Genomic DNA, 24,308 nt, shown 5'->3' on the forward strand with positions numbered 1-24,308 from the left:
CAGAATAGCAGAATAGTATATGGCAAAACGACACTCAAGATGTAAGTGAGAGGTGGGAATTGGGAAGGTGGGATCAGGTATGATGCCAGAAATTTCGTTTGGAACCCTCAGAATATTAATTTATTTTCTTCTCCTCCAGAGTGTTTGCTGTTGTACAGAACATTACTGAGAGGTGCTAAGTCAGTTCTGTTCTGTTGAGGAAGTATGTGTGTTTTCGTTTGTCTGTGTCTCTGTGTATTTAGGATAGCTCTTGTATTTTCTATTTGGCAAGCACGGGAGGTAGACAGCTTGATGTGTTTTTCTGAGTGGTGTTGGGCTGGGCATCAGGAAGCCCAGATATCCTTGAGGTGGGAGGCAATAAGCTTTCCATTACGAGCATGTTCTATGTGTCCCTACCTCTGGTGGACAATATTGTTGAGAAAAACAGAAGTCACAACCCAACAAAAATCCATCTTTTTCCCATAAATGAAGTAACTTAAGCATTAAAGAGGGCAGGCAAGGAGTTTGGAGGACATGGTTGGTTTTGTTTTGACTGCAGAGGCTGATGACATAAGAACCAGTTAGATGTAGATAGTGAAATTGGAAGGAAAACGTCTGGGGGTCAGAGAATCTGGGGCCCATCTGTTAGAATTATTCATGGAGAGTTTAGTATACTATATGCTGGAGGGTCTTGAGACTCAACAAATGGGAAGTGAGAATGCCTGAAACGGGGAAGGCATATTTTTTCAGCTGCATATCTGACAACAGTTTGTGTGCTGTGGCTAAAGAAAAATAAGCCAATAGTTATTACAAAATTGTGGGGGTTTGCTTAGAATTAGCATAGTAACTCTAAGAAACAGTCAGTTTGTTGAATTCCTTACACAGAGGGTGATGGAGGAAATAGAGTTTGTCAGAAGGCCTGTTTCCTTCCATTTTATAATATTACTTTGTCAGTATTTTATAGTGTAGAGATCAAATAGAACCTGTATTCGAGAGCCTTAAATATTGGGATGCTCTGGGCAAGAGCATCTTGGAATGTTGGTAGGCACTGGAGGTCGGATCTAAGAGCACCTCTCTGTCAGGTACCCTCATCTGTGTTCTCACTGCTGCATGCCAAGAATCTTCCCTTGGTTTAGTAGAAAGTGTTCTAGACCCAAAAGCAGAGGGCATGATCCCGGCACTGTGCCTTACACATAGCCAGGACTCAATAAGTATTTGATAAGGCAAGAAGGAGGGGGAAAAAGAAAGGTGACTTACTAGATCCATTGGTCAGAATTTGCCTCCTCTAGTTATAATAACTGTGTGGACATAGGTACGTTGCTTCACCTGTCTCAGCTTCAGTTTTCTGCTTTGTAAAATGACAGTAATTATATTGACTTTATAAAATGAATTGTTACAAGATTTCAAAAATATAAAAACAAAATATCTAGAATGCTACCTGGTCTCTTACTGTTATTTTTATCTAAATTTCATCTCCCTCTTTACTTGTTATCATCTGCTTGGCACCCTAGGAATTTTTCGTTGGTAAAGGTTTAAAGAAGGAGAAGTGGGCTGGCAGCACCATATCTTATCAGTTTTTTCATCCAGGCATCATAGACCTTCAATATTTTAATTTTTTAAAGTAGTTTGAACTTTTTTGAGCTGCTGTGAACTTTTGTTAATATAAATTTTTGTTAATATAAAATAGAGACCATATTGACTTTGGAAATAATGACTATCTAGATCTTCCTTCCCCACCTACATGTAGCTGCTTAGAAATGTGACTTAATAGTGATCACCACAGAGACTGTCCTTACAGTGAAACCTCCTTTGTAAGCAGATTTCTAATTCTGTCCCTTAGAGACAGACCTCATACCCTCCTAAGGAGTTCACAGATAGAATTAAGAGATTCATCCATTTGGATGTTAAATAAATTAGATCTTTATTTTAATTGATCTCTAATTCAATCATAAATTAAGGTAACAATCCACAGTGTACATTTCATACCAGGGATTTTTGTCATCAAAGAAATCATGGCAGTTTTCATCTCACATAACAGTTGTTGAATATGTCTTGAAATATCATGTATGCTCATCATGATTTCCAAATCATGGAAGGTATGAGACCTACCATAACCTTTCTTTTTCTTAATGCATTAATAGGAAGCACATATATTATCATACACTTACATTTGTAATATTTTGGAAACTCTTCTTTATAATAGGTTTCTTTTGACATCTTAAATGTTTTATTTGTATGCTTTACAAAGATTCTGTCTTCTCCAGGCTACCAAAGCTTTTATGGAACAGAAACTATTAAGATCCTGTGCCTTAGAGTTGGTTGGAGGAGGAATGTCCCAAACTGACAGCCAAATAGAAAGATTCCCACTACACAGTCTGCAGCAAAATTGAAAGGCAAAATTTTTAGGACCAAATTCACCTTCCACTGGCCCACTGATAGTCTACTGGGCTCTATCCAAATAATCTTAAATTATTAGGCATCATTCCTGCTTGTAAGGGCTTCAGAGGAAGAGATTTCATGGTTGCTCTGATAATTAATACTTGAAATAGTAAATACTTGAAATGCTTGTAATGAGAATACTTGAAATGAGAAAACACTTCCTCTTGCCCTTGCTTATCAGTGGTCACAGTGAGCTACCTGTGATGGCTCTGTTTTTAAAAGACTGACATTAAATTTTCTCCATATGTTCATCTAAATAACCTTTTCCTGGTACCACTTGGACATTCCATATATATATAGTCTTGGGCCACTGATAACAGTCTCATAGTGCTGATTTATATATTCTAAGTCAGTAGGAGTGAGGATGCTCCCCTTTTCCCTTTTTTTTTGTATAAACTTGATCAAAGCCAGCTGGAAGTTTGTTCTTCTTCTCTAGTTGTAAATCTGTATACGTCCTTCCCCATGGAGCTTAAGGTTCCCTATGTAAGAGATACTAAACACATAGCTACGTAAAGATTACACAGGACATTACCAGTTTTTGCTATGAAGGAAAATACCAAGTACTATAAGAGAGGATAAGAATCAAGAGTGGTCAGGGGAGGATCTCTGAGAAGGTGGAATTTCAGGCAAAACCTGAAGGCTTAAAAAAGAGCTATCTGAAAAGTGAAGAAAGAATTTTCCCATGCCTAAGGATCACCTTGTAGCAAGGGCACATTTGTGGAACTGAAAGAATTGGCTCTTGATGTACAGTGTACTGAGTTGAAGGGGGAAGAGGTGAGGTTGGAGAATAGGAAGGAGCCAGGTCATGCAGGGCCTTGTAGAGTTTGAATTTAATGCTAAGTGTAGTACAGTAGGGAACCTTTGAAAGGTTTTAAGCAAAGCAACAGGGGATTTGATTTACATTTTAGAAAGAAGCCTTTGGATGCTATATAGAGAGTAAATTTAAGGTCAGACAGCTTGCCAGTCTTAAGAGATGGGACTTGAACCTGTGGCTTTTCATTCCCAGTCCATTCTGATTTACCAGGGTCTTTTTTTCTAGTTGATAAGTACTAACTTGAATTAAGTAGAAGATGCAAAATAACACCAGGCCATTTCCAAATGGCTTTCTTATACTCGCTCAAGTTGACGGTGAAAAATAAAAGCCACCTAAGGCTCATGTCTCTAACCTGTTGAACACCTCAAAATAATTAAGAGATCACAACTATACCATTTCTCGGTTATATAAAAACCCTGTCTCTTATCTAACATATGCTATTTAGTGTTTAAGCTTGCTCAGAGTCATACATACACTATCAGCTCTGCCTATTAAGCAGTGGCTTGTGTCTCTGCGATTTTCCAGGTAAACCAACCTGAACTACCCAGCTAGTATTTGCCAGCTTTAGCAGTTCAGCAGTTTGTTTTTCCTTATAAGATTAAATGGTCAGTTTCGCCTTAGGTTTTATTCCAATTATGAAATCATTTCATTTTGTTATGCCTCTCCTTAATTGTACTTATTTACCTTGTACATACAAACTAATAAATCTGTTATTTTGATTGAGAAGCCCCTGCATGTTTATATATTTATTCTGCCTCTCAAGAATACTCAGTAAGTTTTTTATCTGTTGATTGCTAATTCATCTAGCATGTATTTCTCAACACACGGAAGTACTATATGTAATGTTAAAGCAAGCACACCTAAATGAATCAAATCATGCTGTGCTCTTGCCACCTTGAGCGTGTTAGTTCTGCATCTATAAGATGGGAATAAAATAACAAATCCATAGGGTAATTATGAAAAGTATTACACCATATGTGAAACTGTTTTGTATGATGCTCAATACATTTTCACTGTTTTATTGAAACAGTTTTATTGAAGTATAATTGACATCCAATAAACTTCATGTGTTTAACATGTACAGTTAGTAGATTTGGACATGTATAGACCCATGAAATCACACAGCAGACTTTTTATCTCCCCATTTATCTATTTCTATGCTGGTTGCATTGGCAAACTTTCTTAATCAAGGCAGTGGTGTTCGGAGAAGGGATTGTCTAGGTTTTAAGACATATTTAAAATTGTCATTGCTTCTATATTGATATAGTCACAATATTTAATTTTTTAAATTAAATTTGGCAGTAGGTTGGGTTTGGGGGCTCACGCCTGTAATCCCAACACTTTTGGAGGCCAAGGTAGGCAGATCAGCTGAGCTCAGGAGTTTGAGACCAGCCTGGCCAACATGGTGAAACCCCATCTGCACTAATAATACAAAACTGAGCTGGGCATGGCGACGGGTGCCTGTAATCCCAGCTACTCTGAAGTCTGAGGCAGGAGAATCACTTGAACCTGGCAGACAGAGGTTGCAGTGAGCCGAGGTTGTAACACTGCACTCCAGCCTGGGCAACAGAGCAAGGCTCCAGCTCAAAAAAAGAAAAGTTGGCATTAGAAGAAAATAAGATTTTAGAACTAAAGACACAAACGTACGGATCATCCCAGCCTGTGTGCTACAGATACCAATCCTACATCTCTCAGAGAATGTGTACCTCAATGTGAAAAGAACTAGAAATCTCTGCTTTAGGATGCAGAGATGAGTCAGGTATAGATCTTGCCCTCAAGGATCTTAGAATCTAGGGATGGAGGAGGTGGAATGTACCTATAACAACGATAATGCAGAGTAGAAGGTAGGAAGAGGTAAAACACCAGAGGAGGATTTAAAAGGGTGCAGTAACTTCTAGCTTGGGGATACACTTCACTGAGGAAAGACACCATTTATTGCCTCCTGCACATGTGTCTGTCTGAGGTAAGTGTAGGTGTGTAGAGCAATTTAGACAGATACAGACCCTGCCCATTCATCACTTAAATCCTAATGCTGTGCATCACCGCTTGATGGGTTGGGCGTCTGCCCAGCTTTTTTCCTGGACCACTTCCAACATTTTTGAGGAAAGAGTGAGTGTGAAGGACCCTGTGGTTGGACACCAGCCCAAGTTATCCAGTGGCTAGACACCTAACTGACTCATAGGAATGGGGAAAGCCCCCTCTGGGTTGCTTGTGTGGATAATAAGGCTCTCATTCACCTCCACATCTAGGTCAGAGAGGGGCCGCCTGGGAAGCACAGCACATTGATAGATTACTTCTGGGCCCCGGGGACCTCATTACCATCATATCCATCATCTTCTGCTAGTACCAAATAATGGATGTAATTTAATCAGATGCCAAAGGAGTCCTCAGCAGGAGAATTGGAGAAACCTTGCCTGAAACTGTGCTATAGTGTTGGAATGATTATAATGAACCAGAATGATCTTTTGTGGTGAGACTAAATGTATCATGCACTATATGAGTTTTGATTTATTTTTAAAACATTCTTGCTCCCATTGGCTCCCCTTTTAATAGTTTCACTGTAGCCTGTTTATTGTTACAGATGTTACTTTTAAATGAGGTCATTGAGCTTTCCTTTACTTCCAAAGGCAATGTTTGCCTTTTTATTAAGGGGTTGGCAAGGCTGTCTGGAGAACAGTGCTAATGTGAGATCAAGGTTAAAGCTTCAGACCCCAGGAGACTAGGTGGAGAAAAAGCCTCTTCCATGTTTACACACACTCATGTCAGCCAGATGTCTCACAAAGGGCAAGTTTCCTGGCGGAGAGGCGAGAAGACAGGCATTGTGGTCACAGACTGCCTTGACTCTCATGGCCCCTTCTTGCCCACTGTGAAACCTCAGGCATGTCAAAAAACAAGCTCTCTGAGCCTGTTTCCTCAGCTGTCACTTGGAGATAATTAATTTTTATTCCTAGGACTTTTGTGAGGATAAAATGTGTTACAGCCCCTCGGTATGCATGAGGGATCTGGGGAGGGCAAGGGGTGTAATAGCTAAAAGTCTAAGGCTTTGGAAATGCTTTAAGTCCTATGTGTAGTATATTTTGCATAGCTTTGTTGGAGGACCGCTGACCAAATCCAGCTTGCCAGTGATTTTTGTAAATAAACTTGTATTGGCACACAGCCCATTCATTCATTTACAAATAAATGTCTGTGTCTGCCCTCTAAAGACAGATTTGGGTCGTTATGACAAAGACCTTATGGTCTGCAAAGCCAGAAGTATTTGCTATCCAGCCCATTACAGAAGTTGGCCAATCACTGTACCAGACTGAAGGGAAGTTTCTATACAGAGATCTGGTCATTTAAAGCAGTGAGGGATAGGGGATGAGTGGGAATTCTAAAGTGTTCCTGCAGAAAGTCGAATGCTGAATGTTGTCACTTATAAGTGGGAGCTAAATAATGTGTGCATTTGGACAGAGGGAGTGGAATGATAGACACTTGGAAAGGTGACTTGGAAAGGTGAGAGGGTGGGAGGCGGAGTGAGTAATGAGAAATTACCTAATGGGGACAGGCGTGGTGGTTCATGCCTGTAATCCCAGCACTTTGGGAGGCAGAGGCAGGCGGATCACTTGAGGTCGGGAGTTCAAGACCCGCCTGTCCAACATGGTGAAACCCTGTCTCTACTAAAAATACAAAAACTAGCTGGGCATGGTGGCAGATGACTGTAATCCCAGCTACTTGGGAGGCTGAAGCAGGAGAATCACTTGAACTCAGGAGGCGGAGGTTGCAGTAAGCCGAGGTCGCAAAACTGCACTCCAGCCTGGGTAATAGAGCGAGACTCAGTCTCAGGGGAAAAAAAAGAAAAAGAAAAAGGAAAAGAAATTACCTAATGGGTACAATGTACACTATTCATGTGATGGTTACCCTAAAAGCTCAGACTTCATCACTACACAATATGTCCATGTAACAAAACTGCATTTGTACCCCCTAAATCTATAAAAATAAAAAATTAAAAGGCTGGGCCCAGTGGCTCACACCTGTAATCCCAGCACTTTGGGAGGCTGAGGTGGGTGATCACAAGGTCAGGAGATTGAGACCATCCTGGCTAACACGGTGAAACCCAGTCTCTACTAAAAATACAAAAAAATTAGCTGGGTATGGTGGTAGGCGCCTATAGGAGGCTGAGGCAGGAGAATGGCATGAACCCCAGAGACGGAACTTGCAGTGAGCCAAGATCACGCCACTGCACTCCTGCCTGGGCGACAGAGCGAGACTTCGTCTCAAAAAAAAGAAAAAAAAAAAATTTAAAAAAAGTGTTCCTAAATGTCTATGGAGTTCGCTCCATTCTGATTTAAACACATGAAACTTTAGTGCATGTTAAAAGACTGGTTTGTTGAGGTGAGAATTAAATGCTATATGTGGGAGCATTAGCACAAAGCTGGCACATGCAGATGCCAGGTAGATGTTTGCTAGAGTCGAGTCTCCATTATGTTTCATCAGACCCCACATAGGTGTGACCCTGTTTGGCTCTGGGCATATGTTTCTGGGAGTGGGCAGGTTGACACAGGCATCAGCATTGGCCACTTTTATGGAATAGTCACATGTTGTTCCAGCATTTTCTTCTTTGTAAGTTGTTGTTAATGATTAGTCTAAAATGAGGTTTATTGACCAATGTCTTTATCTTTGCCTCATGCTTTGAAATTGTTCCAGTGATAGGTGGAGCCAGCACTAAAGTCATACCTGAGTATGTACATGCTAGAAATAAAGATGAAACTGGCATTTTAACACCAACCACAAAGTTTAATGACTGTCACATGTTTTAATTTTTGGAACACAATCAAAATATTTGCCATGGCTCAAAAAGGTAGTCCTCAGATAACATATTGCTAATGGCAGAAAGACCCCTGCAAAGTAAATAAAACATTAAAAGTGGTGATCTTCACTCGGATGGAAAAAGGGAAAGGAGTTGAATATATTGTCACTCCGCACTCTACATCATATGTAGATGGCAACAGCACATGCTGTGAACTTATGTACACTGTCCTTTAACAAGTCATTGAGAGGAACTTGGCCTCTGGCTTCCTGTCTTGCTAATTGAGCACTCTCTGTAGTGACCCCGCTGCAAAGCTCTCACTCCCCTCCTCTTGCACGTTGGTCATCTTGGCAGGTGGGTATGTTTTCAAGGTACATGCCCAAATGGCAAAAGTCCACCATACTTTGTAGAAGGCACGTGGCATAATGCCTAGACGGTCATAGGTACTCACTCAGGACTTGTTCCCAACACCATCTCAATGAGCACAGGTAGATCTTTCCTATCTTTGGATTTCCATAGCCCTTCTCTGTACCTCACCCAAGCTCTTAATCAGATACTGTGATAATTAATTAAAAGTTTAGTGTATATTTCCAATCTCCCTGAATTAGTCTTTCTTTTGTAGGTAAGGATTTAATATTTTTTTTCTCTTTACCTCTATTCCTAAAAGCTGTTCCCTGCCCATGGTAGGCCAAGAACAAATCATGAAAAGTTGATCAAAGCCAAGCAGACATCAGAATAATAGTGGATATAAATACAGTGAACTAGGGACAGCAGAGACTGAAAGCAAGGCCTGTCTGTCTCAGATAAAATCTTGGGGCTGGGCACGGTGGCTCATGCCTGTAATCCTAGTACTTTAAGAGGCTAAGGCAGAAGGATCACTTGAGGCCACGAATTTGAGGCCAGCCTGGGCAACATGGTGACACCCTGTCTCTACAAAAATAAAAAAAATTAGCTGAGTGTGATGGTGCCCACCTATAGTCTTAGCTATGCAAGAGACTGAGGCAGGAGGATCACTTGAGCCCGGGAGAACAAGGCTACAGTAAGCTGTGATTGCATCACTACATTCCCATCTGGGCAACAGAGTGAGACCCTGTCTCAAAAAAAATTTTTAAATAAAAAATAGAATAGGAATTCAGTCCTGCTAATATAACAAACCTGCAGAACAGCACAGCCACTGTCCTGAGTGCCAAGGAGACAGAGTAGACCATCATCTTACCTTCTTGGAGTTCATGATGCTCTAGCGGAGAGGAGGCAGGTACATGACTGTTGCACCTGAGTTCACAGGGAACCATCACCCCCACAATATCCTGCAAAACTTTGCAGCTCCCATTTCATAATGTAATTCCTGATGCTACATATGGTATAAAAACATAATACCATAATTAGTCCACCCACTTTTATTTGAGGCCGAAGGATTTAGTGAGAAACACAGAGTCAGAAGAGCTATGTTAAAGCATGATCTTACCACCTACTAGCCGTGGATATTCATTTGTGTAGGAACTATTTACACTCACTGTGCATGCATTGTTCTAGGCTATAGGGGGGACAAGGCCAAGTTCTTCATTGCTTGCATCTTAAAATTTAACTGGGGGTGGGAAGGGAGAAGAGAAGAATGAACTGGTATTAAATGATATTTCAGATGGTGATAAATGCTATGAAGAAAATAAAACATGGCAGTGTTATAAAGGGCCATTTAATTTCTTTGAGCTTCAGTTTCTTCATTGCAATCTGAAGATAAGACCACATATCGTGTAGTATTTTGTGAAACTTAAATATCCTGTGTGAAAGCTCTTTGTCTACAGTAGAGGTGAAGATCCCTCATCATTGTTAGAGTCATATCTCAGCCTCAGCCCTTACAGTCATACAAACAGATCCTTATTTGATCACATGGGTGTTTAAAGCTTAATGTATTTTCTGATCAAATACACCTCACGCATTCCTTCCTTTTTACGTTTGCTTGGAATCTTCCCGCAACTGAATTTGTTTTTGTTCCATTTCCATCTGTGTAACTCTGCTTGTTTATCAGTTATTACAATAGGGCTTGTTTTTTGCTCATCTTTGTATATCTTGCCAAATGTAAAGCAGTGACCAGCACGTAGTAAGTGTGTAATAAGTAGCTGAGTCAGAATGGAGCAGAGCAAAACATCCTAAGAGCTCAGAAAAGAGAGGAAATTCTGATTGCGGGAGAGGGTAAGAAAGACTTCATGGAGGTTGTGGGACAGGATTGCACACAACAAGGTGGGCTGAGGGAATGGCAGATGCAGGTCAGCGGTAGGAATGCTGTGTAGATAAAGGGGGGCAGTACAGCATGATGTAAGGAACACAGGAGTCAGGACAGCCAGGTTTGAATCCCAGCTTGGCCATTTACTGAGGAGGTCTTTGACAAATCACTTCAGCATATTTTCTCGACTCTAAAGTAGTGATAACAATACCACCCACATCTTGGGGTTGCTTTATGGATGACATGAGATAACATAAGGAAGCCTGTATTCCAGCACCTGGCACAGAGGAATCATTCCGTAAGTAACAGCTTAATCAGACAATGATGGCCTGTCTTTTTAAGTACCATGTATGCTGTTTCCTTCATTGTGAAGCAAAGGCAAGGTTAAGGTCACAGGTCTAGTCCCTCTGGCGATGAGGCCTATTAACATCACTGTTTTCTACAGTTACAGACTGCACCCCAAGCCAACTAGTGTGTGCTGACCCAACAGGGGCCAGCTCAGTGCAGGGAGAGATTAATGCAAGTGAATCATTTGTACTGGAAAAAGAATCCAAGACATATAATGTCATGGTACAATATTAAGAGTAATAGCTTCACTTAGCTGAAACATTGTATTTTCTATTCTTAGGGTATTTTTTGAGGGGCAGAAAACATGTTTCATAGAAAATTTACAACCTTGTATCTAGTGGGATTTCTTCATACTACAAGCGGTTTATGCAAAACAGATGCCTGAGAAGCGGTGCCTCCATGCACCTGTGGATTTGGTGGTTATACTTCATTTTCCTCACCCCTCTAGTTCTTGCAGACAACCTGAAATCCAACCCTGGAATTAAGTGGCAGTATTTCAGTTCAGAAGAAGGAATTTTCACTGTTTTCCCAGCACACAAGTTCCGGTGTAAGGGCAGCTACGAACACCGCAGTAGGTATGTTGACTTGCATTCTGAAGTTTTTAATTATTGTTTAAGAGTGATCTACATGAAAGATAAAACTTCTCGTTTCTACTCATGGCTATGCCTCTAAGCTGTGGATTCAGAAATTTGTACTTGTTCTGAAATGAATTCACCATTTAGTATGTGTGGATGTGAAATTCCAGGCAAGGGCAAATTACAAAATCCAGAGCTTTTCTATAGCTATGTAACATGCCAAATAAAAAAAGTACTTACTCCTGAAGTCAAATTGTGTGAAGCACCTAGAGTGTTTTGAGTTTCAGAATTCTTTGTTGAAATGTGAATGATGGTACCTTGTCTATAGGGCAGCCCTTGAACATAACTTTATAACATATCTCAGAGTAGAGTTTGTTATACTCAGCTTCCCTTTCTGTGATGACATGCTTGGCCATACTGCATGAAATTTACATGCAGATTTTAACTACTAGAAGTTTTGAGGTGAGCAGAAAGCATTGGATTAAAAATCACTAACATCTTGCTTTTCTCACTCACAGACATGACTTGAGATTCTACCATGTAGCCAGAAGGGCAATAATGGTGAGATAATTTGTATGACAAGACTCATTAATTATAGAACCCCCCGAAGCAAGTACACTTTCCTATTTAATCCTGGCAGTTTCCTGTTTGCCGTGTCAAATGTTTGATGCCAGAACATCTGGAGCTGTAGTGCAGGGCACCCACTTTTCACACCATTTTCTGGAGTCTACACAATTACTTTAGCTTCCCTTCATCTTCACTTTAAATTGTATCCAGAATTTTTCCCCGAGGAAAATACTTCATCTGTGCTTTTCCTAAGATTTTTTTTTTTTTCCTGAGAAGGAGTTTTGCTCTTGTTGCCCAGGCTGGAATGCAATGGCACGATCTTGGCTCGCTGCAACCTCTGCCTCCTGGGTTCAAGCAATTCTCCTGCCTCAGCCTCCCAAGTAGCTGGGATTACAGGCACTCACCACCAAGCCTGACCAATTTTTGTATTTTTAGTAGAGATGAGGTTTCGCCAAGTTGGCCAGGCTGGTCTCGAACTCCTGACCTCAGGTGATCCGTCCACCTTAGCCTCCCAAAGTGCTGGGATTACAGGCATGACCCACCGTGCCCAGCCATCCTAAGATATTTTTATTGTGTGTTTAGTTTCTTCCTTTCCCTCCCCATACATTCTGGTGAAGACTTGAGTGTCTTGGAGACTGGACCAGAAGCCATGACCATGGCTTCTCGTGAGAACAAAGGCCACCATGAACCATCTAATTCTCATTTGCTTCTAAGAAGAGATAGGCTAGGTGGCTTGCTGATTTTAACGAAGCACCCGTGAAGGAAAGTTTAAAAAGGAAAGTGAAACTTTGTCAAAATCAGCATTCACCAACACAAGGCAATTTGGAAAGTTTTCATGTGTCTCCACCCTAAATCTGCACTAATTAGCCCTTGAACCTCTTTTCCCTTGGCTAAATAATCCACATTTCTCTCCTCATAGACTGCGATTCGCATCTCTTGTCCTAACTGCTTTCCTATGATGCCTTTCCAAGTTCTCTACATTCATTGCAAGTATGGAATGGATTTCAGGACATAGCAACACAAGAAAGGAACTGGTGGATACCAGTCATTCTATGAGGACGTCCCCCCAGTTTGTGCATTTAACATCACTATTTATATATCCCACTAAAGCAGCTTTTAACAACTTAATGTGATGATGCCAACACATATCCCAAGTTTCATTTATGTGAATTGAATTTGAACAAAGGAAGTGTGTCATTTTAAAGAAAATCCACCCACCTAGCTTGGAGAATCTAAAAAGTTAAATATTTGACCTACTTGTCAGTGTTGAGATGATCAGATTTTCCTTCTTTTCTGTTCTCTGTTTCATTTCTGTAGCTACCTCTCCTGGATTCTTTTTATTCCATTTCCCTAGTGGCTCAATCATATCGACTAGTGAAAATATAGTGGTACTTTAGTAATTACTGCAGGACTTTGGGCTTGAGAACAACTAGTGTAAATTTGGCCAGATTTTGAGTTTTTTTGGTACTTTGCCTACATTTCTTAATTTGTGCCCAGGCTTTTGTGATTCAGCTGGCATCTAACATTTCACAGGAAAATCTAGTGTTTTAGGGGTGTCAGTAAAGGAGAGAATTCTCTTGAGGCTGATTTGCTTTCTTAAACTCCTTCTAATTTGTTCCAGCTTTAAAACTGTGAATAGAGACCTCATTAAACCTCTTCTCACAAACCTTCCTGCACTGCACATTAGCAGAAGGCTGCTTTGATGGGAGGCATTTCTCCTTTGTGGCTGCCCCCAACCCCCTTTTTTTCAATGTTGGCAAACAAAAACCTGGCAAGAAGAGTGGCTATCACAGACTTGGACAAATTTTGATGGCACAGTTTTAAATGCTCAGATAAGGGGCCTTTTGGTGGCTGACCTATGTGAATTGTTTCAGTCCAGAAAGGAAAGGGGCCTCTTAGCAGGAGCCTTTGTATGAGAAGAGAGGAACCAAACCTGCCATTCAAAGCTGCTCAGCATGCTCATGGGTTATAGCCTGCCTCACTTCTAGCCAAGCCCCACTCTGCAAGTCTGCAGAGGATAATCCAGCCCTGGTGAGGGGACCTTTTTCTCCTTGACTGATCTCTCAGCCCAAGGGGCCGCCACATCCACACCCTTTAGCAAAACAGGTACACCGGGCAATACCAAGCAGAGGTTGTGCATATTTTATATGAGGATTTTAACTACTAGAAGTTTTGAGCTGTGCAGAATGCATTGAGTTAAAGAGCACTAACATCCTGCTTTTCTCTGAGAAAAAAAAGAGAGAGAGAGAGAAAAGCAGGATGTTAGTGATGCTGAAAAAGCCAGCCTCCAAAAGAGTTTGCTGCTGAAAAGCTTCTCTTGTCTGCTTTGATCTTTAAAGGCATAAATTATCCATACCTGTTCCACAGACACACCTTGTTGTCTTGTTGTCTTAGGTATTATTGCCTTAGGTATTATTTTCAATGCACCAGTATGGTTTCTCCTTCCATGTGGATCTCTCCATCCTTGTGCCATCTCTGGGAGAACACAGAGACCAACATGCCCGTGTACTGTAATGTTCACAGCTGTGTTGAGGCCCTTTACCTAAACCAAGACTGATCCCAGAGAGCTTCTTCTCCCTGCAGACCCATCTACGTCTCTACAGTCCGGCCGCAGTCAAAGCACATAGTCGTGATTCTGGACCACGGGGCTTCGGTCACAGACACTCAGCTTCAGATTGCCAAGGACGCTGCTCAGGTCATCCTCAGTGCCATCGATGAACATGACAAGGTGACCGTGACCCCTGTGACCCCAATGGCATGAGGTTCTCCTTGAATGCCTTTTTTAAAGTACTTTATTGTTTTGTGATATAACAGATCCTCCTTGACTTACAATGGGGTTACATCCGGATAAATCTATCATAAGTTGAAATTGCATTTAATACACTTGAGCTACATCATAGCTTGGGCTAGCCTACCTTAAACATTGTCAGAACACTTAGGTTAGCCCTCAGTTATGGAAAATCATCTAACACAAAGCCTATTTTATAACATAATAAAGTATTGGCTATCTCATGTAGTTTATTGAATACAGTAGTACACTGCAGAATACTGTATCAGCGGTTCTCCTTTGTGATTGCATGGCTTACTGGGAGCTGTGGCTCCCTGCCATTGTCCAGCACCATGAGAGAGTATCAGGAGCCTGGGAAAAGATCCAAAATTCAAAGTACAGCTTCACTGCCTGCCTATCGCTTTCGCACCATCGTAAAGTCAAACCATTGTATGTCAGGGACCATCTGTATATTTTTTTAAATCCATCTTTAAAAGGACTTTGGGAAAGGAGTATTATTCTAATATTTGAGGAAGCAGCCACCAATCCAAAAATCTCTTTTGTAACTACCACCAACCTTAGTCTTATACTTCTTTATGGCTCATGGTAAGGTTTCTAATTAGCCATGACTTTCACACTGGAGGTTATGCTGAGGAGGAGAGGGGTGGGGGATTTAGATGCTGGTGGATGGCTGAACTTTATCACAAGATTGTTGGGAAGTCAGGGAGAAGGGAAAGCTACTAGTGGCTGACTAATCTCTGGGACACCTTGGAGAGAGGTGTGGGTACAGCTAATGATAATCTATTGCGTGTGGACATCTTCTGCTTCATCATTTTGACTTTGCCAACTCCAGCGGTTTTGCTCACTAACTTAGTGGCTTAAAACACACACACCGTACTCTCTTACCCTCACCCTCACCTCCAGGTTGAAAACCAGGATAGTTCATTCTTGCTATGACTTTTCTCTGCATAAAATAGTTTGTGTGTGTGTTTAATGTTATATATGAACACAGTACTACTCCTTCATCTTGGAACAAAAACCAAACTCTAGGGGTTTCCCCACTTTACCAGTCCTTATGGATCCTTTTCAAATTTGATAGATTGATGGCTCCAGGGATTTATTTTGAAACTCTCAGAATCTGTTCTGTAGGCCTTCTCGTTCCTTGGGCTCTTCTGTTACACAAACAAATAAATCTTTAAGTGGTAGGATAACAGGTTTGGTTTGGTTTTTGTTTTTTTTTTCTTTCCTGCAGATTTCTGTGTTAACTGTGGCAGATACCGTCCGGACTTGCTCACTAGACCAGTGCTATAAGACCTTCTTGTCTCCAGCTACCAGTGAGACAAAAAGGAAAATGTCCACCTTTGTTAGCAACGTGAAGTCTTCAGACAGTCCTACCCAGCACGCAGTGGGATTCCAAAAGGCATTTCAGCTGATTCGAAGCACAAACAATAACACAAAGTTCCAAGCAAGTGAGTGCGTTCTCTCAGAGGACTTACAAGCATAATAGATAAAGATGGCAATAGGAATATATTGTAAATTGATCACACAATGATGTTTAGAGAGATTTTATTATTTATTTATTTATTTATTTATTTACCTTGAGACAGGGTCTTGCTCTGTCCAAGCTGGAATGCAGTGGCGTGATCATGGTTCACTCCAGCTTTGACTTCCTGGGCTCCAGCAATCTTTATACCTCAGCCTCCCAAGTAGCTGAGACCACAGGCGTACACCACCACACCCAGCTAATTTTTGTATTTTTGGTAAGGAAAGGGTTTCACTGACTGAGACCTGTCTGATCTCAAACTCTTGAGCTCAAGCAATACACCTGCCTTTGCCTCCCAAAGTGCTGGAATTACAAGCATGAGCCACTGCACCCAGCGTAGAGGGATTTTTAAAAAAAATTGATTGGGGGTGAGGTGCGGTGGCTCATGCCTATAATCCCAGCACTTTGGGAGGTCAAGGCAGGCAGATCATAAGGTCAGGAGTTCGAGACCAGCCTGGCCAATATGGTGAAACCGCATCTCTACTAAAAGTACAAAACAATTAGGCGGGCGTGGTGGCGATTGCCTATAGTCCCAGCTGCTCGGGAGGCTGAGGCAGGAGAATCACTTGAACGCAGGAGGCAGAGGTTGCAGTGAGCTGAGATCATGCCACTGCACTCTAGCCTGGGCGAAAGAGCGAGACTCTGTCTCAAAAGAAAAAAAAAAATTCATTTGGGTTAAAGTTGTCATGTGTTGTCTTCATCATCATCAAATACTATGATGTTAACTGGATTTTTCTCATCTTTCCCAATCAAAGATGGTCAGTCTGTACAATTTCTTGACTCTCTGAGCCTTCTCTTCCTGCCCCTTTATTTAGATCATGTCTGCACTTATGTCCTAAGGGAATCTCCACATCCTTTCTAATGCTAATTGTCAGCTTTGCTTCCTCTTTGACTTAGAGTGAATGTCTGCTTGTGCACACGTGGACCTGAAGCAGGCAGCAGGAATTCTTGCCTTGATCCTTCCTTCTTCTAACCAGCTGTCATTTAGATGAGCACAGTCTTTCAGATGTACAAAAGCACTCTAATTCAAATTTTTTTTTTTTTTTTTTTTTTTTTTTTTTTTTTTTTTTTGAGTGAGTCTCACTCCTCACCAGGCTGGAGTGCAATGGAGCAATCCCGGCTCACTGCAACCTCCACCTCCCGGGTTCAAGCGATTCTCCGGCCTCAGCCTCCTAAGTAGCTAGGATTACAGGCATGCGCCACCATGCCTGGCTAATTTTTGTATTTTAAGTAGAGACGGGGTTTCACCATGTTGGTCAGGCCGATCTTGAACTCCTGACCTTGTGATCCCCCCACCTCAGCTTCCCAAAGTGCTGGAATTAGAAGCGTGAGCCACCACGCCTGGCCTCTAATTTAATTTTTATATATTAAAGAAAATCTGGAATTAGGATGCATGCTAAAGTACAGGAAAAGATATTTGAAATGGAGCTCATGCTTTGGAACTACTTAAAGGAATCTATTTCATTTTTCCTTTTATTTTAAAAAAATCTGTTTATAGGCCAGGTGCAGTGGCTTATGCCTGTAATCCCAGCACTTTGGGAGGCCAAGGCAGGCGGATCACGAGGTCACGAGATCGAGACCAGCCTGACCAACATGGTAAAACCCCGTCTCTACTAAAACTACAAAAATTAGCTGGACGTGGTGCCACGCGCCTGTAATCCCAGATACTTGGGAAGCTGAGGCAGGAGAATTTCCTGAATCCGGGAGGCAGAGGTTGCAGTGAGCCAAGATCGTGCCACTGCGCTCCAGCCTGGTGACGAAGCAAGACTCCATCTCAAAAAAAAAAAAATCTGTTTACGGTTTTTTTTCTTTGTTTGAAAACATTAATGTATCCTATTGAGATAAATTTAAAGAATACATTTCCAAGCACTTCATTGTGTCTGTGTTTAAGCTAAGCACTGATTAATGCAAAGCATAGTGCCTAGCGCATAATGGATCCTCAAAAGAAGGAAGCTACTGTAATTATAACTAATGATGGTACATGGTGTGTTAGTTTTATGTTTCCGCATAACAAATTGCCACAAACTTAGCAGTTTAACACAATATACATTTGTTATCTCACAGTTTTTGTGGGTCAGGAGTCCGGGTACAGCTTAGCTGAGTCCTCTGTTTAGGGTCTCACGAGGTTACCATCAAAGTATTAGCAGGACTACTGTACATTCAGAGTCCTAAGTTTCATGCTAAGGTTCATTCATGCTAAGATTCAACAAACATGAGCTCCCATGTTTGTTGGCAGAATTCATTTCCTTGCAACTATGAGACTCATTTCATTTACTTCTTCAAGGCCAATGGAAGAGCATGTCTTCAAATCCCTGGCTTCAGAGAAGGCTTGGACCCTCCTGTAACAAGCTCGTCTGAGTAAATCAGCCCCACTATCCCTCTTGATTTAATCAGATTACTCTCGCTTGTGATTAACTCAGAGTGAGTTTATCAGGGACCTCGGCAAACATCCATCCATCTTTGCAAGGATACGTAGCACAATCACAGGAGTAATGGCTCATTACTTGCCATAGTCGTCTTCTTAGAAGCAAGTTACAGGTTATGCACACATTCAGTATACAGGATGTTGCTCATTTAGATCATCTTAGAATTTGGCCTACCAGCTTTGGCAAGCATCAGCTATCCACAAACCAATATTATGGGGTGGCTGAGTGTAAAGTTGCCCTTGGTTCAGTAAGGTCAGTTAACAAGGCTGAACTCAAGTACTCAAGGCAGATTGGCCTGTTTGTCAACGCCACCCACCCGTCAGCGTTCCTCACTAGAAGTGTTCTTTCTACTGAATTCTGTCATCGAACCATCTTTAAAGTCTAGTTTCGATTATTACACTTTTCAAATAATGGAGAGAAATGTTAGACTAGCAGTCGCAAACTCAGATGCCCACAGTGGCCAGACAGCACATGTGAGCTGGGGGAAGGTAATGAGGATGAGTTGGAGAACATGGTCACACGGAGCATGCACCATCCAGAGGGCAGCTGCTCCTCTGTTCAGTCCATTGAGCAGGAATGTCTGCCCAGTGCTGCCAGATCTTCTGTTTCAAGAGATGCCAGAAATCTGGATTTTCATGTGAAATCCCTTGATTTTCAAATGTTGACATTTGTTCCAGCTTTAAAGCTGTGAATAAAGACCTCATTAAATCTCTTCTCACAGACATTCCTGCACTGCATGTGAGCAGGAGGCTGGTTTGATGGGAGGCATTTCTCCTCTGGATTTTTCTGTGTTTATTTTTCTTAATGTTGGCAAACAAAAACATTGCAAGAAGATTGACCATTAGAGACTTGGACAAATTTTGAAGGCACGGTTTTCTAAATACTCAAAGGAGCCCTTTTTAGGCCAAGTAGTAAGATGTATCTAAGGCTCACTGGCCTCTAGTTTATAGCTTTTACTGACAGTTTAGAGAAAAAATAATCTAGATTAGTTTGTATGAAGAAAAGACTTCAGGAATGAGCTGTCCAGTTTGTTAAGGAGCGGTCCCAGGGTACTCTCAGGCTGTATAGCCCAGGAGTTATGCAGGTTATGGATTTCAACCAGTGTTCTGCTCTGAAATTTTTCTAACCTTGTGAATTTGTCTATATTGTTTTATTTTCTCCAGACCTGGATTCCTAATCTGTAAATGGAGGGATGATAATATCCAAGATTCCATCATAAATATCCAATGTGTATTTGCTGTGATTATTATGATACTCAGTTTCCTATAAGACTTCTAGCTCCAGCTAAACTAGATTAGATACCCTAGATGTCCTAAGTTGACCTTAGGCCCAAAGATGGCCATGGCCTAGGCAACACTATAGCGAGGGGTCTGTATATACTTCCTAGAAGTTTATTCTATTGTAAACTCTATACATCACTATTTCTCTTCACTCTACAGACAATTATTTAATGTCTGCTGTATATCTGGTCCTGTTTTGGTTGCCACCTGTGAGGTTATTCAAATAAATAAGACCTACTCTTGACGATCGTTGCAAGTGTTAGTCTGTACATGAAAGTACACTGTAGTATGCCCACATTGGTAGCCATATAAAAATAAACTACATGTCATAAATCATTGTTGGTTGACACTAATTTGCCTTGTACCAACCAGAAAGTCTAAAACTTTTGTCCAGTTCTGACCCTTTCTTCAGTCTCATGGTAGATCTTTAACTGACAGCATTAACTCCTTGGAGTTGTTTGTTCTGAATTTGTTTTGGAGCTGATTAGTTGAGGATCATAATGAACCTCAATTAAAGATGGTTAAGAGTGGAGACCTAATGGTATGGGCAAAGCCCAAATTTGAGTTGCTCTTCCCCTTTTGATGTTGACCCCAAGACATGCCTGGTGGCTTATAGAGAGACTCACCAAATGGAGAGCTATTACATTTTCTTCCAGTTACATGCTGCATCTCTGCTCTACCCCAAGTCCCTATAATTACTCTCCCCTAAAATTGCTCTAACTGGGTGACTAAAAAGGAAATATCCCAATGCATTAAAAATACAAATCAAACCAAATTTGACAGATCTGATAAGAATGGAAAAATAACTCAATTGTTCTTGAGGATAAGGTGGGAATGGAGTCAGGGGTTGGGCAGAGCCAGCAGGGATACTTACAGAGTGTATGTCTTATTGTTGGAATGGAAAGAAAATGTGCTTGGCTACCAAAGGAGCTCAAGGGCTACAAGCCTTCTGGCTTTCCAAACATGGACCTTTGCCCTAGAAACAGCTCTAAATGACAGTGTATTTTATGCAGAATCATAAGGCTAAGTGAGAAAACAGACACTAGGGTTCTCTTTTAGGTCAGCCTAAATGTGTCCAGGAATTTATCACATGTACTTTTGCGATGAGCAGATGGTTTGTGTCATACCATAGATCCTCCTCATGCTATATCTATATCTATATCTATATCTATATGTTTCCCCCAACTAGGGACTCAAGCAATTTTTGTTTTTGTGTTTTTCAGTCTGAAGTTTAAATGAACTGTTTAGGGTCCTTATAAAATAATTTACTGAACTGTGTATACAACTTTGAAAAAATATTGACATCTGGTTTGTTGACATCTAATTTAAGACAAGAATCTTCCTGAAATGTGTAGATTTTCTTTTTGCATCAGCATTTACTTCCTAATCTCTGATAACTAAATAGTGAAATTTAAATGTGCAGTTAATGTTCACTAGAGAATGTTCAAGTATCAAAATTGGTATTAAGTATTAGGAGTAAATAAGAGGAACTTTGAATGCATTTATTTCTTACAGTCAAGTTCAGTTATCTATGACATTCATACATTATAAGTTAACTGTTCAATTCTGCATAATAAAGAATACTTAAGTCTAAAATGGGAATGTGTAAACTGAAGGAAATTCAAGCTTTGTGTCTTCACCATTAGGATAATTTTTTAAAGGGTAACCGTATTCATTAACTATTCCTGTGTAACAAATTATTCCAACATTCTGTAGCTTAATACATCTTTATTGTCTCATAGTTTCTGTATATCAGGAATCTGGGCACGGCATAGCTGGGTGCCTCTAGCCCTACAAGTTTCTTGAGATTGCAGTCAACCTATTGACCAAAGCTACTGTCATCTCAAAGTTCTACTGGGGAAATAGCTGCTTCCAAGCTCACTCACACTTGTGCTGGCAGGATTTTCAATTCAAAGGGCCTCTGTTCCTTGCCTCTCCATAGGACTGTTTACAACCTGCCAGCTGGCTTTCTTCAGAGTGAGAAAGCCCCCCCTTGCAGAAGCCACAGTCTTTTTGTAACCTAGTCTTGGTCTTGATGTTCCTTCACCTCTGCTGCATTCTAGTCATTATAAGTGACTCACTAAATCCAGCCACACTCAAGGAAGGCAACTACCCTAGGAGGTGAATGAATGTGGAGGACATGGAATCACTAAGGGACCAAGTTTGAGGTTGCCTGCCACAGTCACTTTAGAGCAACCTCAACTAAAAAACAATAACAAAAACCTGAAGAAATAAGTATATAACATATTACATAGATTTTTATTTCTCAGTAAAAAATATGTAGAATGTCCTAAAAATATATATCGAGGCCATGCGTGGTGGCTCATGCCTGTAATCCCAGCACTTTGGGAGGCAGAGGCGGGCAGATCACTTGAGGTCAGGAGTTCAAGACCAGCCTGGCCAACGTGGTGAAACCCCATCTCTACTAAAAATACAAAAAATTAGCTGGGCATAGTGGCATGTGCCTGTAGTCCCAACTGCTCAGTAGTCTGAGGCATGAGAATCGCTTGAACCTTGGAGGGGGAGGTTGCAGTAAGCTGAGATCATGCCACGGCACTCCAGCCTGGGTGACAGAACAAGACTCAGTCTTAATACAGATATATATACACACATACACACATACACACACACACATACACACATATTTAACATATATATTTAACACATATACATATATGTTAAATCAAAGAATTGTAGATTAGAAAGAGGATATAAAAGTCCAGCTCTCTGACTTCCCTCTTTTTATTGTGGTCATTTAGCCTCTGCTTATTTATCTCTAATTGTAGGAAATTTATCACCTTTGTTTTTTTCAGTCAATCCACTTGACAGAAGTTCTACTGGACCAACCTAACTCTCAGTTATTCTACCTCTCAGCCCTGTTTGGAAAATAATTTCAATTCTAACTCAGGGCTGCTACTTCAGTCCAGTGGCATGGTTTTAGTTTTCATTTTGTGTGTATGTTGTAGTTTCTTTTTTTTCTCTTTTACCTTCTTTTTGTCATCACCTTTTTGCTGATAGTCTTTACTTAAAATAACCAATTATTCTTCACAGCAACACTATTAAGTCAGTCCTGTCATTACTCCCATTTTATAGACAAAGAAAATTAGGTGTAGAAACGTTGAGAAATTTGCCTCAATTACCCAGATGCAGCTTGTAAGTAGCAGAGCTGGGCTTTGAACACAGTCAACTGGCTTCTAAGTCCATGTTTCACTGCTCTACTGATGAGATTTTTCAATGAAAATTACCTAGAGATATTTAGTACAGGAGCAAATAACATTATGTGCCTGAAGAGCCCTGAAAGAATCATCATTTTAAAGCCTGATCCTCAAGAAACAAGCATTCCTGGTGGTGTTCCTGCATCACAGAGGAAAGGATAAGTCCCGTTCTGCATCATCTGTTTCGGAAGGCAGGAGAGATTTCCATTTGGATTGGCTTAAATTACTATAACCATGGGTGCCTAAAGGAAATCACCTCCTTTTATCTGGTAAATATATGTGGAACATCCTTACCCGATGCTGCATAAATGTGGCCTCATTGTCCAGAAAGGGTGGGATGGAAGAAAGGCAGAAGCGGGAGGATGAAAGCCACAGCATCAAATGGGAGGAACTAGGAACCATGGGCTAGGCAGGTCCTCGAGGTGGGGAAGTCCAAGGACATGAACAGGAAACTGAACTGCTGCCTTTAGCCAGAATCCAAATAGAGCATTCAATTGATGTGTTTTTGCTTAGATACAGACATGGTCATCATTTACCTGTCAGCTGGCATTACATCAAAGGACTCTTCGGAAGAAGATAAAAAAGCAACTCTCCGAGTCATCAATGAAGAAAATAGCTTTCTAAACAACTCCGTAATGATTCTCACCTATGCCCTCATGAACGGTAGGTAGTATTTCAAGATTTTCCTTTCAGATCAAAGATCCCTCTAAGTGTATGCTGCTTTAAAAAGAAGAAGAAGAATCATAACAGTGTGCTTGGATGAAGGCTATGGGAAAAGGCAACCAGGCAGCTCTTTCTCTACCTGATGTTGGTATTTAGGGCGTGTTACGAGGTTCCTTTCTCTTCATCTGTCTCTCCAGCTAACTGCTTGTTTCTAAACCTCTTCTCCACTGGCATGGTCTTGCAGAGGATTTTATACAGCATCTCCCCGCCCCACCTTTTCTTTTCAGTTCTTCATATTCTAGGATTATCTAAGGTTTTAACTTATCTCATTGGTTTAAGCTGCAGGAAGCCAAAGCACTGACCTAGATTCTTCTGTGCTACCGATCTGTGAATATCACATTTTCCTACAGAATCACCACCTGAAGCCTCTTCTGCCACTTTCTCCACCTCAGCTTCCTTAGCTGAAAAATGGAGATAAGCATTATCTACTTTGCAGTGTTGTTGTGAGGATTAGCCTTAATGTACAGTAAACACTCATTAAAATGGATTGTGCTGCTATTGAATGACAGAATGTAAAAGGGTTTAGCAATTGGCAAATTCAAGCTACTACTCCATTTTTCCCCTTCTGCTGTTCAATCTGTCCGCTAGTCTGAGTGCAGCACTGTTTTCTAGCCGTATTGTATCT

At 41.0% G+C, this 24,308-nt stretch overlaps 1 protein-coding gene across 6 annotated transcripts in view; it reads left to right on the forward strand.

Annotated features, from left to right (window-relative positions):
* CACHD1 (cache domain containing 1) overlaps positions 1–24,308 on the forward strand; it is a 225,073-nt gene that overhangs the window by 150,185 nt on the left and 50,580 nt on the right. For all 6 annotated transcript variants that reach the window (XM_031669497.1, XM_031669496.1, XM_031669501.1 and 3 more), the window contains 4 exons: positions 11,036–11,162; positions 14,313–14,457; positions 15,749–15,965; positions 23,474–23,623. In XM_031669497.1, coding sequence (XP_031525357.1) covers positions 11,036–11,162; positions 14,313–14,457; positions 15,749–15,965; positions 23,474–23,623 — 639 coding nt within the window. The remainder of the gene's footprint in view (positions 1–11,035; positions 11,163–14,312; positions 14,458–15,748; positions 15,966–23,473; positions 23,624–24,308) is intronic.

Source organism: Papio anubis, chromosome 1, assembly GCF_008728515.1.
Source record: "Papio anubis isolate 15944 chromosome 1, Panubis1.0, whole genome shotgun sequence".
NCBI lineage: Eukaryota > Metazoa > Chordata > Mammalia > Primates > Cercopithecidae > Papio > Papio anubis.